The 18350-nt window shown below is 47.5% G+C and overlaps 1 protein-coding gene across 2 annotated transcripts; it reads left to right on the forward strand.

Moving 5' to 3' along the window:
• The first annotated feature begins 146 nt into the window (after positions 1–146).
• Positions 147–16802, forward strand: tmem243 (transmembrane protein 243). 2 transcript variants are annotated; one of them, XM_082972032.1, is made up of 5 exons: positions 147–311; positions 5734–5934; positions 12846–12896; positions 14924–15028; positions 16385–16802. In XM_082972032.1, exons 2-5 carry the CDS (start codon positions 5842–5844, stop codon positions 16511–16513), a joined length of 378 nt encoding a protein of 125 aa, XP_082828158.1. In that variant the 5' UTR covers positions 147–311; positions 5734–5841; the 3' UTR covers positions 16514–16802.
• The last annotated feature ends 1548 nt before the right edge of the window (positions 16803–18350 follow it).

An 18350-nucleotide genomic window follows, 5' to 3' on the forward strand; every position in this document is an offset into this window, starting at 1 on the left:
AAAGGTTTGCATTAATCACCACTCATCAACTCAATTAAAACAGACCCATTAATAATACATGTGAAATATGTTGATTTAGTACACTGTATTGAATAATGGCAAATCTTTTTTTGCTGAAACGTGTATCTGCGTAATAACCCACGTTCCCTTTAAGAGTACTGTCACGTTCCCTTTAAGCCGCCAGGCTGTAATTTCTAGTTGACCCGATCAGAATTCATTTCGCTCCTGGAAGTTTTGAAGACACTGAATAATCTGACAAGTAGTTGACACATATTCATCTGAAACACAACTTTTTAATTATGCTCTGACACGTAAGTACATTGAAACAAAGTAGACGTTTGGTTGAACCTTTGAACTCGGTGTTTTCAGCCTGTTCTGGTAGTATTATTGTTAGCGGACATGCTATCAGTAACAACCAGCCGTTAAGGTTAGATAACCAGCAGCCTTACTAACTAGCTAGCTAGCTAGCCGTCTAAACATTAAGCTCCTAGATATATTCTGGGACCTTTTGATAAGTGTCTGAAATCAATGTTAAAATTAACATCTGTGAGGTCAGCGCCCAAGATAGCTAAGCTAGCTAGCAAGCCTAACGACGACCAGCTGTTACCGACTGTTTTGCTGTAGCTAGCCGGTTCCGGTATGTCGGGGCTCCCTGCCGCCGGTATGAATTATTTAACCTTCTTCTTTGATGAGGTTTAACGGCTATTGACATCCAATAAATGCTGTATTACTGCCACCAACTAGACTGGAGTATAACTCCATTATACTTTGCTTGGAAAAACCAAATTAAATAAACAAATAAAGTTACCCTACAATCAATTCAAATTGTATTTGTCACATGCGCCGATTTTTATTTTTTAAATGCAATAAAATAAAATAACGAGGCTATATACAGGGTATTACGGTACAGATTCAATGTGGAGGCTATATACAGGGTATTACGGTACAGAGTCAATGTGGAGGCTATATACAGGGGGTACCGGTACAGAGTCAATGTGGAGGCTATATACAGGGGGTACCGGTACAGAGTCAATGTGGAGGCTATATACAGGGGGTACCGGTACAGAGTCAATGTGGAGGCTATATACAGGGGGTACCGGTACAGAGTCAATGTGGAGGCTATATACAGGGGGTACCGGTACAGAGTCAGTGTGGAGGCTATATACAGGGGGTACCGGTACAGAGTCAGTGTGGAGGCTATATACAGGGGGTACCGGTACAGAGTCAATGTGGAGGCTATATACAGGGGGTACCGGTACAGAGTCAATGTGGAGGCTATATACAGGGGGTACCGGTACAGAGTCAATGTGGAGGCTATATACAGGGGGTACCGGTACAGAGTCAATGTGGAGGCTATATACAGGGGGTACCGGTACAGAGTCAATGTGGAGGCTATATACAGGGGGTACCGGTACAGAGTCAATGTGGAGGCTATATGCAGGGGGTACCGGTACAGAGTCAATGTGGAGGCTATATACAGGGGGTACCGGTACAGAGTCAATGTGGAGGCTATATACAGGGGGTACCGGTACAGAGTCAATGTGGAGGCTATATACAGGGGGTACCGGTACAGAGTCAATGTGGAGGCTATATACAGGGGGTACCGGTACAGAGTCAATGTGGAGGCTATATACAGGGGGTACCGGTACAGAGTCAATGTGGAGGGGGTACAGGTTAGGCGAGGTAATGTGTACATGTAGGTGGTGGTAAAGTGACTATGCATAGATAATAAACAGCGAGTAGCAGCAATGTAAATAGTCTGCTGAACAATTAATCAAATGGCCAACCAGTCTTATGGCTTTGGGGGGGGCGGGGAGCCCGGTGGTTGGGGGGGCGGGGAGCCCGGTGGTTGGGGGGGCGGGGAGCCCGGTGGTTGGGGGGGCGGGGAGCCCGGTGGTTGGGGGGGGGCGGGGAGCCCGGTGGTTGGGGGGGGCGGGGAGCCCGGTAGTTGGGGGGGGCGGCGGGGAGCCCGGTAGTTGGGGGGGGGCGGGGAGCCCGGTGGTTGGGGGGGCGGGGGGCCCAGAGGTTGGGGGGGGGCGGGGAGCCCGGTGGTTGGGGGGGGGCGGGGAGCCCGGTGGTTGGGGGGGCGGGGAGCCCGGTGGTTGGGGGGGCGGGGAGCCCGGTAGTTGGGGGGGGGCGGGGAGCCCGGCGGTTGGGGCTGACAAGGTAAAACATCTGTCGTTCTGCCCCCTGAACAAGGCAGTTAACCCCACTGTTCCCCGGTGGGCCGTCATTGTAAATAAGAATTTGTTCTTAACTGACTTGCCTCGTTAAATAAAGGTTAAAATATAATAATAAAATGTTTGTAACTAGCAAGGCCATTTAGACTCCAGTTGGGTGATTGCTGTTGTTTTCAGTGTAGCTGTTCCCATGATCCCATGCAGCAGCAGCTAGTTCCCATGATCCCATGCAGCAGCAGCTCTTAGGGTTATGATGTGTTATGGAGCCCAGGCTGAAATGGAGCTGGAGGCTGGAGAGAAGCAGCTAGTTCCCATGATCCCATGCAGCAGCAGCTAGTTCCCATGATCCCATGCAGCAGCAGCTAGTTCCCATGATCCCATGCAGCAGCAGCTAGTTCCCAGGTCATAATGGACCTCTTGTTCCTGTGGCTTTGGAGCACAAAGCTGCCTCAGGAATTCTGCCTTTTCACCCAGAATGTTGTTGCAACAGAAAACAGTCTCTGCTCTCTGGCCTAGAATGGTCTTCTACACCGTGCAGTAACATACTGCTGGGCTAGAGCTGGGCTAGAGCTGGGCTAGAGCTGGGGCTAGAACTGGGGCTGGGGCTAGAGCTGGGGCTAGAGCTGGGGCTAGAGCTGGGGCTAGAGCTGGGGCTAGAACTGGGGCTGGGGCAGGGCTAGAGCTGGGGCTAGAGCTGGGGCTAGAGCTGGGGCTAGATCTGGGGGTAGAGCTGAGCTAGAGCTGGGGCTAGAGCTGGGGCTAGAACTGGGGCTGGGGCAGGGCTAGAGCTGGGGCTAGAGCTGGGGCTAGAGCTGGGGCTAGATCTGGGGGTAGAGCTGGGGCTAGAGCTGGGGCTAGAGCAGGGGCTAGAGCTGGGGCTAGAGCTGGGGTAGAGCAGAGCTGGGGTAGAGCAGAGCTGGGGTAGAGCAGAGCTGGGGTAGAGCTGGGGCTAGAGCTGGGGCTAGAGCTGGGGCTAGAGCAGGGGGTAGAGCTGAGCTAGAGCTGGGCTAGAGCAGAGCTAGGCTAGAGCAGAGCTAGGCTAGAGCTGGGGCGTAGAGCAGAGCTGGGGCTAGAGCTGGGGCTAGAGCAGGGCTAGAGCTGGGGGTAGAGCTGGGGGTAGAGCTGGGGCTAGGGCTGGGCTAGAGCTGGGGTAGAGCAGGGCGTAGAGCAGGGGGTAGAGCAGGGGGTAGAGCAGGGGATAGAGCTGGGGTAGGGAGGAGAAGGATGCAGGAGGAGAAAGGAGGAGGAGGAGAGGGATGAGGGGGGGAAAGGAGAGAGATGAAGAGGGGGAGGGAGGAGAAGGATGAAGGGGGGGAAAGAGAGGGATGAAGAGGGGGAGGGAGGAGAAGGATGCAGGAGGAGAGGGATACAGGATGAGAAAGGAGGAGGAGGAGAGGGATGAAGGGGGGGAGGGAGGAGGAGAGGGATGAAGGGGGGAGGGAGGAGAAGGATGCAGGAGGAGAGGGATACAGGAGGAGAAAGGAGGAGGAGGGATACAGGAGGAGAAAGGAGGAGGAGGAGGAGAGGGATACAGGAGGAGAAAGGAGGAGGAGGAGGAGGGATACAGGAGGAGAAAGGAGGAGGAGGAGGAGGGATACAGGAGGAGAAAGGAGGAGGAGGAGAGGGATGAAGGGGGGGAGGGAGGAGGAGAGGGATGAAGGGGGGGAGGGAGGAGAAGGATGCAGGAGGAGAGGGATACAGGAGGAGAAAGGAGGAGGAGGGATACAGGAGGAGAAAGGAGGAGGAGGAGGAGAGGGATACAGGAGGAGAAAGGAGGAGGAGGAGGAGGGATACAGGAGGAGAAAGGAGGAGGAGGAGGAGGGATACAGGAGGAGAAAGGAGGAGGAGGAGGAGGAGAGGGATACAGGAGGAGAAAGGAGGAGGAGGGGAGGCCCAGGTGGACCTCTAGTACTACACACTATGGACTTGTGGAGTTCTGAGATCTTTTCACAGGTGGAAGCAGTTTGACATTAGTTCAAACTCTCCTCTGATAGGCTGGGTGGAAGTAGTTTGACATTAGTTCAAACTCTCCTCTGATAGGCTGGGTGGAAGTAGTTAGAACTATTGAACTCTCCTCTGATAGGCTAGGTGGAAGTAGTTAGAACTATTGAACTTTCCTCTGATAGGCTGGGTGGAAGTAGTTAGAACTATTGAACTGTCCTCTGATAGGCTGGGTGGAAGTAGTTAGAACTATTGAACTGTCCTCTGATAGGCCAGGTGAGAGGAGTTAGAACTATTGAACTCTCCTCTGATAGGCTAGGTGGAAGTAGTTTGACATTAGTTCAAACTTTCCTCTGATAGGCCAGGTGGAAGCAGTTTGACATTAGTTCAAACTTTCCTCTGATAGGCTGGGTGGAAGTAGTTAGAACTATTGAACTCTCCTCTGATAGGCTGGGTGGAAGTAGTTAGAACTATTGAACTCTCCTCTGATAGGCTGGGTGGAAGTAGTTAGAACTATTGAACTTTCCTCTGATAGGCTAGGTGGAAGTTCCACCATATTGCCTAGACCCATTCAGTCATCTGGGATCTCCACTAGTGTCTAGGGGGGGATTTGGGATTGGGCTGCGGACAGAGATGAGAGGGCGAAGGGGAAGAGACGGTATCAAGGAAAGAGAAGTAGGAGATGGAATAGGGGGAATCAGAAAGGGAAGTAGGAGATGGAATAGGGGGAATCAGAAAGGGAAGTAGGAGATGGAATAGGGGGAATCAGAAAGGGAAGTAGGAGATGGAATAGGGGGAATCAGAAAGGGAAGTAGGAGATGGAATAGGGGGAATCAGAAAGGGAAGTAGGAGATGGAATAGGGGGAATCAGAAAGGGAAGTAGGAGATGGAATAGGGGGAATCAGAAAGGGAAGTAGGAGATGGAATAGGGGGAATCAGAAAGGGAAGTAGGAGATGGAATAGGGGGAATCAGAAAGGGAAGTAGGAGATGGAATAGGGGGAATCAGAAAGGGAAGTAGGAGATGGAATAGGGGGAATCAGAAAGGGAAGTAGGAGATGGAATAGGGGGAATCAGAAAGGGAAGTAGGAGATGGAATAGGGGGAATCAGAAAGGGAAGTAGGAGATGGAATAGGGGGAATCAGAAAGGGAAGTAGGAGATGGAATAGGGGGAATCAGAAAGGGAAGTAGGAGATGGAATAGGGGGAATCAGAAAGGGAAGTAGGAGATGGAATAGGGGGAATCAGAAAGGGAAGTAGGAGATGGAATAGGGGGAATCAGAAAGGGAAGTAGGAGATGGAATAGGGGGAATCAGAAAGGGAAGTAGGAGATGGAATAGGGGGAATCAGAAAGGGAAGTAGGAGATGGAATAGGGGGAATCAGAAAGGGAAGTAGGAGATGGAATAGGGGGAATCAGAAAGGGAAGTAGGAGATGGAATAGGGGGAATCAGAAAGGGAAGTAGGAGATGGAATAGGGGGAATCAGAAAGGGAAGTAGGAGATGGAATAGGGGGAATCAGAAAGGGAAGTAGATGAGGGAGTGTTTTAGCCAGTCCCCTTTATGGGGTAATGAACAGGCTATTAACTTCCCTCTCCTCTTCCTCCCACCCTTCAGGTCAGGCATCTGGTTGGCTGGCCCTGCTTCCTGTCCGGTAAGGCCTGCCCCTGTGGAGGTACTAGCATGCAGTTCCTCTGTGTGTCCATGGGGTGGAGCTGCTGAGCCATGGATGACTTCACTCCCAATGATTTCACCTCCAGAACATATGGCACCAGCGGGCATGACAACAGACTGCTGTTTGGAGAAACCTCTGCACGGGTGTGTGTGTGTGTGTGTGTGTGTGTGTGTGTGTGTGTGTGTGTGTAACCACTGACCCTCCCTCTAACCACTGATCAATAACAGTATATAACCCTAATGTCTCTCTAATCAATAACAGTATATAACCCTAATGTCTCTCTGATCAATAACAGTATATAACCCTAATGTCTCTCTGATCAATAACAGTATATAACCCTAATGTCTCTCTGATCAATAACAGTATATAACCCTAATGTCCCTCTAACCTCTAATCAATAACAGTATATAACCCTAATGTCTCTCTAATCAATAACAGTATATAACCCTAATGTCTCTCTAATCAATAACAGTATATAACCCTAATGTCTCTCTAATCAATAACAGTATATAACCCTAATGTCCCTCTGATCAATAACAGTATATAACCCTAATGTCTCTCTGATCAATAACAGTATATAACCCTAATGTCTCTCTAATCAATAACAGTATATAACCCTAATGTCTCTCTAATCAATAACAGTATATAACCCTAATGTCTCTCTAATCAATAACAGTATATAACCCTAATGTCTCTCTGATCAATAACAGTATATAACCCTAATGTCCCTCTAATCAATAACAGTATATAACCCTAATGTCTCTCTAACCTCTAATCAATAACAGTATATAACCCTAATGTCTCTCTGATCAATAACAGTATATAACCCTAATGTCTCTCTAATCAATAACAGTATATAACCCTAATGTCTCTCTAATCAATAACAGTATATAACCCTAATGTCTCTCTAATCAATAACAGTATATAACCCTAATGTCTCTCTAACCACTAATCAATAACAGTATATAACCCTAATGTCTCTCTGATCAATAACAGTATATAACCCTAATGTCTCTCTAATCAATAACAGTATATAACCCTAATGTCTCTCTAATCAATAACAGTATATAACCCTAATGTCTCTCTAATCAATAACAGTATATAACCCTAATGTCTCTCTAATCAATAACAGTATATAACCCTAATGTCTCTCTAATCAATAACAGTATATAACCCTAATGTCCCTCTAACCTCTAATCAATAACAGTATATAACCCTAATGTCTCTCTAATCAATAACAGTATATAACCCTAATGTCCCACTGATCAATAACAGTATATAACCCTAATGTCCCACTGATCAATAACAGTATATAACCCTAATGTCCCTCTAACCACTGATCAATAACAGTATATAACCCTAATGTCTCTCTGATCAATAACAGTATATAACCCTAATGTCTCTCTAACCTCTAATCAATAACAGTATATAACCCTAATGTCCCTCTAATCAATAACAGTATATAACCCTAATGTCTCTCTAATCAATAACAGTATATAACCCTAATGTCCCTCTAATCAATAACAGTATATAACCCTGATGTCTCTCTAATCAATAACAGTATATAACCCTAATGTCTCTCTAATCAATAACAGTATATAACCCTAATGTCTCTCTAATCAATAACAGTATATAACCCTAATGTCCCTCTAATCAATAACAGTATATAACCCTGATGTCTCTCTAATCAATAACAGTATATAACCCTAATGTCTCTCTAATCAATAACAGTATATAACCCTAATGTCTCTCTAATCAATAACAGTATATAACCCTAATGTCTCTCTAACCACTGATCAATAACAGTATATAACCCTAATGTCTCTCTAATCAATAACAGTATATAACCCTAATGTCTCTCTAATCAATAACAGTATATAACCCTAATGTCTCTCTAATCAATAACAGTATATAACCCTAATGTCTCTCTAATCAATAACAGTATATAACCCTAATGTCTCTCTAATCACTGATCAATAACAGTATATAACCCTAATGTCTCTCTAATCAATAACAGTATATAACCCTAATGTCTCTCTAATCAATAACAGTATATAACCCTAATGTCTCTCTAATCAATAACAGTATATAACCCTAATGTCCCTCTAATCAATAACAGTATATAACCCTAATGTCCCTCTAATCAATAACAGTATATAACCCTAATGTCTCTCTGATCAATAACAGTATATAACCCTAATGTCTCTCTGATCAATAACAGTATATAACCCTAATGTCCCTCTAATCAATAACAGTATATAACCCTCTGATCAATAACAGTATATAACCCTAATGTCTCTCTAATCAATAACAGTATATAACCCTAATTTCTCTCTAATCAATAACAGTATATAACCCTAATGTCTCTCTAATCAATAACAGTATATAACCCTAATGTCTCTCTGATCAATAACAGTATATAACCCTAATGTCCCTCTGATCAATAACAGTATATAACCCTAATGTCTCTCTAATCAATAACAGTATATAACCCTAATTTCTCTCTAATCAATAACAGTATATAACCCTAATGTCTCTCTGATCAATAACAGTATATAACCCTAATGTCTCTCTGATCAATAACAGTATATAACCCTAATGTCTCTCTGATCAATAACAGTATATAACCCTAATGTCTCTCTAATCAATAACAGTATATAACCCTAATGTCTCTCTAATCAATAACAGTATATAACCCTAATGTCTCTCTGATCAATAACAGTATATAACCCTAATGTCCCTCTAACCACTGATCAATAACAGTATATAACCCTAATGTCTCTCTAATCAATAACAGTATATAACCCTAATGTCTCTCTGATCAATAACAGTATATAACCCTAATGTCTCTCTAATCAATAACAGTATATAACCCTAATGTCTCTCTGATCAATAACAGTATATAACCCTAATGTCTCTCTAACCAATAACAGTATATAACCCTAATGTCTCTCTAATCAATAACAGTATATAACCCTAATGTCACTCTAATCAATAACAGTATATAACCCTAATGTCTCTCTAATCAATAACAGTATATAACCCTAATGTCTCTCTAATCAATAACAGTATATAACCCTAATGTCTCTCTAATCAATAACAGTATATAACCCTAATGTCCCTCTAATCAATAACAGTATATAACCCTAATGTCTCTCTAATCAATAACAGTATATAACCCTAATGTCTCTCTAACTTCTAATCAATAACAGTATATAACCCTAATGTCCCTCTGATCAATAACAGTATATAACCCTAATGTCTCTCTAATCAATAACAGTATATAACCCTAATGTCTCTCTAACTTCTAATCAATAACAGTATATAACCCTAATGTCCCTCTGATCAATAACAGTATATAACCCTAATGTCCCTCTAATCAATAACAGTATATAACCCTAATGTCCCTCTAATCAATAACAGTATATAACCCTAATGTCTCTCTAATCAATAACAGTATATAACCCTAATGTCTCTCTAATCAATAACAGTATATAACCCTAATGTCCCTCTAACCACTGATCAATAACAGTATATAACCCTAATGTCCCTCTGATCAATAACAGTATATAACCCTAATGTCCCTCTAATCAATAACAGTATATAACCCTAATGTCCCTCTAACCACTGATCAATAACAGTATATAACCCTAATGTCTCTCTAAACAATAACAGTATATAACCCTAATGTCCCTCTAATCAATAACAGTATATAACCCTAATGTCTCTCTAAACAATAACAGTATATAACCCTAATGGCCCTCTAATCAATAACAGTATATAACCCTAATGTCTCTCTAACCTCTAATCAATAACAGTATATAACCCTAATGTCTCTCTGATCAATAACAGTATATAACCCTAATGTCTCTCTAATCAATAACAGTATATAACCCTAATGTCTCTCTAACCACTGATCAATAACAGTATATAACCCTAATGTCCCTCTAACCACTGATCAATAACAGTATATAACCCTAATGTCTCTCTAATCAATAACAGTATATAACCTTAATGTCTCTCTAATCAATAACAGTATATAACCCTAATGTCCCTCTAATCAATAACAGTATATAACCCTAATGTCTCTCTGATCAATAACAGTATATAACCCTAATGTCTCTCTAACCTCTAATCAATAACAGTATATAACCCTAATGTCTCTCTAATCAATAACAGTATATAACCCTAATGTCTCTCTAATCAATAACAGTATATAACCCTAATGTCTCTCTAATCAATAACAGTATATATATAAAAGGATTTGATCCCTGCTGATTTTGTGCGTTTGTCCACTGATAAAGAAAGGATCAGTCTATAATGTTTATTTGAACAGTGAGAGACAGAATAACAACAACAAAAATCCAGAAAAACGCATGTCAAAAATGTTATAAATTGATTTGCATTTTAATGATGGAAATAAGTATTTGACCCCCCCCCCCTCTCAATCAGAAAGATTTCTGGCTCCCAGGGGTCTTTTATACAGGTAACGAGCTGAGATTAGGAGCACATTCTTAAAGGGAGTCTGATAAACGAACCAGTCTACAGTCTATATCATAACCAGATAACATACAGTATCTAGTCTGATAAATGAACCAGTCTACAGTCTATATCATAACCAGATAACATACAGTATCTAGTCTGATAATTGAACCAGTCTACAGTCTATATCATAGAGAATAACCAGATAACATACAGTATCTAGTCTGATAAATGAACCAGTCTATATCATAACCAGATAATACAGTATCTAGTCTGATAAATGAACCAGTCTACAGTCTATATCATAACCAGATAACATACAGTATCTAGTCTGATAAATGAACCAGTCTACAGTCTATATCATAACCAGATAACATACAGTATCTAGTCTGATAAATGAACAAGTCTACAGTCTATATCATAACCAGATAATACAGTATCTAGTCTGATAAATGAACCAGTCTATATCATAACCAGATAACATACAGTATCTAGTCTGATAAATGAACCAGTCTATATCATAACCAGATAACATACAGTATCTAGTCTGATAAATGAACCAGTCTATATCATAACCAGATAATACAGTATCTAGTCTGATAAATGAACCAGTCAACATACAGTATCTAGTCTGATAAATGAACCAGTCTATATCATAACCAGATAACATACAGTATCTAGTCTGATAAATGAACCAGTCTACAGTCTATATCATAACCAGATAACATACAGTATCTAGTCTGATAAATGAACCAGTCTACAGTCTATATCATAACCAGATAACATACAGTATCTAGTCTGATAAATGAACCAGTCTACAGTCTATATCATAACCAGATAATACAGTATCTAGTCTGATAAATGAACCAGTCTACAGTCTATATCATAACCAGATAACATACAGTATCTAGTCTGATAAATGAACCAGTCTACAGTCTATATCATAACCAGATAATACAGTATCTAGTCTGATAAATGAACTAGTCTACAGTCTATATCATAACCAGATAACATACAGTATCTAGTCTGATAAATGAACCAGTCTATATCATAACCAGATAATACAGTATCTAGTCTGATAAATGAACCAGTCTATATCATAACCAGATAATACAGTATCTAGTCTGATAAATGAACCAGTCTACAGTCTATATCATAACCAGATAACATACAGTAACTAGTCTGATAAATGAACCAGTCTACAGTCTATATCATAACCAGATAACATACAGTATCTAGTCTGATAAATGAACCAGTCTACAGTCTATATCATAACCAGATAACATACAGTATCTAGTCTGATAAATGAACCAGTCTATATCATAGCCAGATAACATACAGTATCTAGTCTGATAAATGAACCAGTCTATATCATAACCAGATAATACAGTATCTAGTCTGATAAATGAACCAGTCTACAGTCTATATCATAACCAGATAACATACAGTATCTAGTCTGATAAATGAACCAGTCTACAGTCTATATCATAACCAGATAATACAGTATCTAGTCTGATAAATGAACCAGTCTACAGTCTATATCATAACCAGATAACATACAGTAACTAGTCTGATAAATGAACCAGTCTACAGTCTATATCATAACCAGATAACATACAGTATCTAGTCTGATAAATGAACCAGTCTACAGTCTATATCATAGCCAGATAACATACAGTATCTAGTCTGATAAATGAACCAGTCTATATCATAACCAGATAACATACAGTATCTAGTCTGATAAATGAACCAGTCTACAGTCTATATCATAACCAGATAACATACAGTATCTAGTCTGATAAATGAACCAGTCTATATCATAACCAGATAACATACAGTATCTAGTCTGATAAATTAACCAGTCTATATCATAGATATATCATATATCTAACCTAAAACCAATAATGTTTATTAAATATATTCTAGACTTTTCTAAATGTAGATGCTCCAATCAGCTGCTTGTATGTGTGGAGGCCTGGAGATGCTAAACGGGTTGATTACCGGTCAGTTACCGTGAGACCGGCTGTCATGACCACCACAGCCCCATCTGGGCCCGTACTGGGAATCTCCGGCCCGTACTGGGAACCTCCGGCCCGTACTGGGAACCTCCGGCCCGTACTGGGAACCTCCGGCCCGTACTGGGAACCTCCGGCCCGTACTGGGAACCTCCGGCCCGTACTGGGAACCTCCGGCCCGTACTGGGAACCTCCGGCCCGTACTGGGAATCTCCGGCCCGTACTGGGAATCTCCGGCCCGTACTGGGAACCTCCGGCCCGTACTGGGAACCTCCGGCCCGTACTGGGAATCTCCGGCCCGTACTGGGAACCTCCGGCCCGTACTGGGAACCTCCGGCCCGTACTGGGAACCTCCGGCCCGTACTGGGAACCTCCGGCCCGTACTGGGAACCTCCGGCCCGTACTGGGAACCTCCGGCCCGTACTGGGCACCTCCGGCCCGTACTGGGCACCTCCGGCCCGTACTGGGAACCTCCAGCCCGTACTGTCCAGCAGTCTTGACCCCCACAGCATCTGTGTTATTGGCTTGTCTCATGTAATGTCCTCTTGTCCTCGCAGGACAGAGCCATCAACCTGGCGTTTGGAGGACTGACATCCCTGCTGGTTGTCGTAAGTACCCCCCCCCCCCCCCTAACCACTAGACTACCTGCCCCCCCCCCAACCACTAGACTACCTGCCCCCCCCCTAACCACTAGACTACCTGCCCCCCCCCTAACCACTAGACTACCTGCCCCCCCCTCTAACCACTAGACTACCTGCCCCCCCCCTCTAACCACTAGACTACCTGCCCCCCCCCTCTAACCACTAGACTACCTGCCCCCCCCCCTCTAACCACTAGACTACCTCCCCCCCCCCTCTAACCACTAGACTACCTGCCCCCCCCCTCTAACCACTAGACTACCTGCTCCCCCCCCTCTAACCACTAGACTACCTGCCCCCCCCCCTCTAACCACTAGACTACCTGCCCCCCCCTCTAACCACTAGACTACCTGCCCCCCCCCTCTAACCACTAGACTACCTGCCCCCCCCCTCTAACCACTAGACTACCTCCCCCCCCCCCTAACCACTAGACTACCTGCCCCCCCCCCTCTAACCACTAGACTACCTGCTCCCCCCCCTCTAACCACTAGACTACCTGCCCCCCCCTCTAACCACTAGACTACCTGCCCCCCCCCTCTAACCACTAGACTACCTGCCCCCCCCCCCCTCTAACCACTAGACTACCTGCCCCCCCCCCTCTAACCACTAGACTACCTGCCCCCCCCCCTCTAACCACTAGACTACCTGCCCCCCCCCCCCTAACCACTAGACTACCTGCCCCCCCCTCTAACCAACAACACGAGGAAACAGTCCAGGGGTCTAGTGGTTAGAGGGGGGGGGGGGGCAGGTAGTCTAGTGGTTAGAGGGGGGGGGGGCAGGTAGTCTAGTGGTTAGAGGGGGGGGGGGCAGGTAGTCTAGTGGTTAGAGGGGGGGGGGGCAGGTAGTCTAGTGGTTAGGGGGGGGGGGCAGGTAGTCTAGTGGTTAGAGGGGGGGGCAGGTAGTCTAGTGGTTAGAGGGGGGGGGCAGGTAGTCTAGTGGTTAGAGGGGGGGGGCAGGTAGTCTAGTGGTTAGAGGGGGGGGGGGCAGGTAGTCTAGTGGTTAGAGGGGGGGGCAGGTAGTCTAGTGGTTAGAGGGGGGGGGGCAGGTAGTCTAGTGGTTAGAGGGGGGGGGGGGCAGGTAGTCTAGTGGTTAGAGGGGGGGGGCAGGTAGTCTAGTGGTTAGAGGGGGGGGGCAGGTAGTCTAGTGGTTAGAGGGGGGGGGCAGGTAGTCTAGTGGTTAGAGGGGGGGGGCAGGTAGTCTAGTGGTTAGAGGGGGGGGCAGGTAGTCTAGTGGTTAGGGGGGGAGGGCAGGTAGTCTAGTGGTTAGGGGGGGGGGGCAGGTAGTCTAGTGGTTAGAGGGGGGGGAGAGCAGGTAGTCTAGTGGTTAGAGGGGGGGGGGGGCAGGTAGTCTACTGGTTAGAGGGGGGGGCAGGTAGTCTAGTGGTTAGAGGGGGGGGGCAGGTAGTCTAGTGGTTAGAGGGGGGGGGCAGGTAGTCTAGTGGTTAGAGGGGGGGGGCAGGTAGTCTAGTGGTTAGAGGGGGGGGGCAGGTAGTCTAGTGGTTAGAGGGGGGGGGCAGGTAGTCTAGTGGTTAGAGGGGGGGGCAGGTAGTCTAGTGGTTAGAGGGGGGGGGGCAGGTAGTCTAGTGGTTAGAGGGGGGGGAGCAGGTAGTCTAGTGGTTAGAGGGGGGGGGCAGGTAGTCTAGTGGTTAGAGGGGGGGGCAGGTAGTCTAGTGGTTAGAGGGGGGGGCAGGTAGTCTAGTGGTTAGAGGGGGGGGCAAGTAGTCTAGTGGTTAGAGGGGGGGGCAGGTAGTCTAGTGGTTAGAGGGGGGGGGCAGGTAGTCTAGTGGTTAGAGGGGGGGGCAGGTAGTCTAGTGGTTAGAGGGGGGGGGCAAGTAGTCTAGTGGTTAGAGGGGGGGGGCAAGTAGTCTAGTGGTTAGAGGGGGGGGGCAGGTAGTCTAGTGGTTACAGGGGGGGGCAGGTAGTCTAGTGGTTAGAGCATTGTGGGGGATCTGTCTGCAGGGGATCTGTGATCAGTTAGGTGGTGATTGTGTTCCCTAGGTAACGGTGATCAGTTCATTCGTGTTCCCCTCGTTGCCTCCCTGGCCACTCAACATCTTCTTGGCTTTCTGTATCCTGCTGACCTGCGGCTCGGCCATGGTGCTGGTGAGTACACACTGCTACCGCCAGGGGGACGTGGGGCTGGGTACCGCCAGGGGGACGTGGGGCTGGGTACCGCCAGGGGGACGTGGGGGTGGGTACCGGCAGGGGGACGTGGGGGTGGGTACCGGCAGGGGGACTTGGGGCTGGGTACCGCCAGGGGGACTTGGGGCTGGGTACCGCCAGGGGGACTTGGGGCTGGGTACCGCCAGGGGGACTTGGGGCTGGGTACCGCCAGGGGGACGTGGGGGTGGGTACCGCCAGGGGGACTTGGGGGTGGGTACCGCCAGGGGGACTTGGGGGTGGGTACCGCCAGGGGGACTTGGGGCTGGGTACCGCCAGGGGGACTTGGGGCTGGGTACCGCCAGGGGGACTTGGGGCTGGGTACCGCCAGGGGGACTTGGGGCTGGGTACCGGCAGGGGGACTTGGGGCTGGGTACCGGCAGGGGGACTTGGGGCTGGGTACCGGCAGGGGGACTTGGGGCTGGGTACCGGCAGGGGGACTTGGGGCTGGGTACCGGCAGGGGGACTTGGGGCTGGGTACCGGCAGGGGGACTTGGGGCTGGGTACCGGCAGGGGGACTTGGGGTTGGGTACCGGCAGGGGGACGTGGGGGTGGGTACCGGCAGGGGGACGTGGGGGTGGGTACCGGCAGGGGGACGTGGGGGTGGGTACCGGCAGGGGGACGTGGGGGTTGGGTACCGGCAGGGGGACGTGGGGGTTGGGTACCGGCAGGGGGACGTGGGGGTTGGGTACCTGCAGGGGGACGTGGGGGTTGGGTACCGGCAGGGGGACGTGGGGCTGGGTACCGGCAGGGGGACGTGGGGCTGGGTACCGGCAGGGGGACGTGGGGGTGGGTACCGGCAGGGGGACTTGGGGCTGGGTACCGGCAGGGGGACGTGGGGTACCTGCAGGGGGACGTGGGGGTGGGTACCGGCAGGGGGACGTGGGGTACCTGCAGGGGGACGTGGGGGTGGGTACCGGCAGGGTGACGTGGGGTACCGGCAGGGGGACGTGGGGGTGGGTACCGGCAGGGGGACGTGGGTACCGGCAGGGGGACGTGGGGGTGGGTACCGGCAGGGGGACGTGGGGGTTGGGTACCGGCAGGGGGACGTGGGGGTTGGGTACCGGCAGGGGGACGTGGGGGTTGGGTACCGGCAGGGGGACGTGGGGTGGGGGTGGGTACCGGCAGGGGGACGTGGGGTTGGGTACCGGCAGGGGGACGTGGGGGTGGGTACCGGCAGGGGGACGTGGGGTGGGGTACCGGCAGGGGGACTTGGGGTGGGATTGGGTACCAGCAGGGGGATGTGGGGTGGGGTACCTGCAGGGGGTTAAGCTGAATCTCTCGGTCTTCCTCCTGTAGATTGTCTGGTACCGGCAGGGGGACTTGGATCCCAAGTTCAGGAAGTTAATCTACTACATGCTGGCCTCCATCATGCTGCTGTGTCTCTGTGCTAACCTGTACTTCCACGATGTGGGCAGAGGGACGTGAGACTGGACATGCCTTACTCACCCTTACTGCCACACACGGTCACTGACTGGACTAGTGGGACCAGGTGGACCAGGAGGAGGACGGACCTGCCCAGTACCAGTTCGGATTCCACAACAGGACAGACAGTTTCCAGACAAGTGACTGTCCACCAATCATAGTCAAATGACTGTTTCTACTCCACCAATCAATGGCGCTGCACAGATCATCTGACTACTCAGCAATCACTTTAGGATTGTTTGTTGCTTTTTTTTATTTAGTATTTTATGCAATAAATAATCATATCCTGTGAGTTGTTGTCCTGCACCTCTGTTGATAGCTGGCGTCTTCTCGGCCACATTCTGATTGGCCCACATTTTCAGAAAAGAGCGTCTACACATGGTATTAAAATGTCTCTTATCCACTGTCTACTCGTTGTGACCAGAGTTTCCCTGATCCCTCCTTGTGTGCAAGTTATGACGGATTATTTATTTTACTTCGGCTGCGTTTAGTCAGCCTAATTCTGATGTCTCACCCTGTTATTGGTTAAAAGATGAGAATTGTGCGTCTGCCTGCCTCCAGAGGTGATCAGGAAAACCATCAGTAGCTACACTTCCAGTAACCTGACCATCAGTAGCTACACTTCCAGTAACTTGTCCAGTGATCTGACCATCAGTAGCTACACTTCCAGTAACTTGTCCAGTGATCTGACCATCAGTAGCTACACTTCCAGTAACTTGTCCAGTGATCTGACCATCAGATTACAGTAGCTACACTTCCAGTAACTTGTCCAGTGATCTGACCATCAGATTACAGTAGCTACACTTCCAGTAACTTGTCCAGTGATCTGACCATCAGTAGCTACACTTCCAGTAACTTGTCCAGTGATCTGACCATCAGTAGCTACACTTCCAGTAACTTGTCCAGTGATCTGACCATCAGTAGCTACACTTCCAGTAACTTGTCCAGTGATCTGACCATCAGTAGCTACACTTCCAGTAACTTGTCCAGTGATCTGACCATCAGTAGCTACACTTCCAGTAACTTGTCCAGTGATCTGACCATCAGTAGCTACACTTCCAGTAACTTGTCCAGTGATCTGACCATCAGATTACAGTAGCTACACTTCCAGTAACTTGTCCAGTGATCTGACCATCAGTAGCTACACTTCCAGTAACTTGTCCAGTGATCTGACCATCAGTAGCTACACTTCCAGTAACTTGTCCAGTGATCTGACCATCAGTAGCTACACTTCCAGTAACTTGTCCAGTGATCTGACCATCAGTAGCTACTCTTCCAGTAACTTGTCCAGTGATCTGACCATCAGATTACAGTAGCTACACTTCCAGTAACTTGTCCAGTGATCTGACCATCAGATTACAGTAGCTACACTTCCAGTAACTTGTCCAGTGATCTGACCATCAGTAGCTACACTTCCAGTAACTTGTCCAGTGATCTGACCATCAGTAGCTACACTTCCAGTAACTTGTCCAGTGATCTGACCATCAGTAGCTACACTTCCAGTAACTTGTCCAGTGATCTGACCATCAGTAGCTACACTTCCAGTAACTTGTCCAGTGATCTGACCATCAGTAGCTACACTTCCAGTAACTTGTCCAGTGATCTGACCATCAGTAGCTACACTTCCAGTAACTTGTCCAGTGATCTGACCATCAGTAGCTACTCTTCCAGTAACTTGTCCAGTGATCTGACCATCAGTAGCTACTCTTCCAGTAACTTGTCCAGTGATCTGACCATCAGATTACAGTAGCTACACTTCCAGTAACTTGTCCAGTGATCTGACCATCAGATTACAGTAGCTACACTTCCAGTAACTTGTCCAGTGATCTGACCATCAGTA

The sequence above is a fragment of the Salmo salar genome, unplaced genomic scaffold (genome assembly GCF_965601325.2).
Source record: "Salmo salar unplaced genomic scaffold, fSalSal1 ptg000525l, whole genome shotgun sequence".
Taxonomy (NCBI): domain Eukaryota; kingdom Metazoa; phylum Chordata; class Actinopteri; order Salmoniformes; family Salmonidae; genus Salmo; species Salmo salar.

Excerpts from the sequence above, each read along its gene's own strand:
- tmem243 (XM_082972032.1), top strand. The coding sequence starts at position 5,842 with ATGGATGACTTCACTCCCAATGATTTCACCTCCAGAACATATGGCACC. Across the intron at positions 5,935-12,845 it reads TTGGAGAAACCTCTGCACGG|GACAGAGCCATCAACCTGGC; the intron begins GTGTGTGTGTGT and ends TTGTCCTCGCAG. Across the intron at positions 15,029-16,384 it reads GCGGCTCGGCCATGGTGCTG|ATTGTCTGGTACCGGCAGGG; the intron begins GTGAGTACACAC and ends TTCCTCCTGTAG.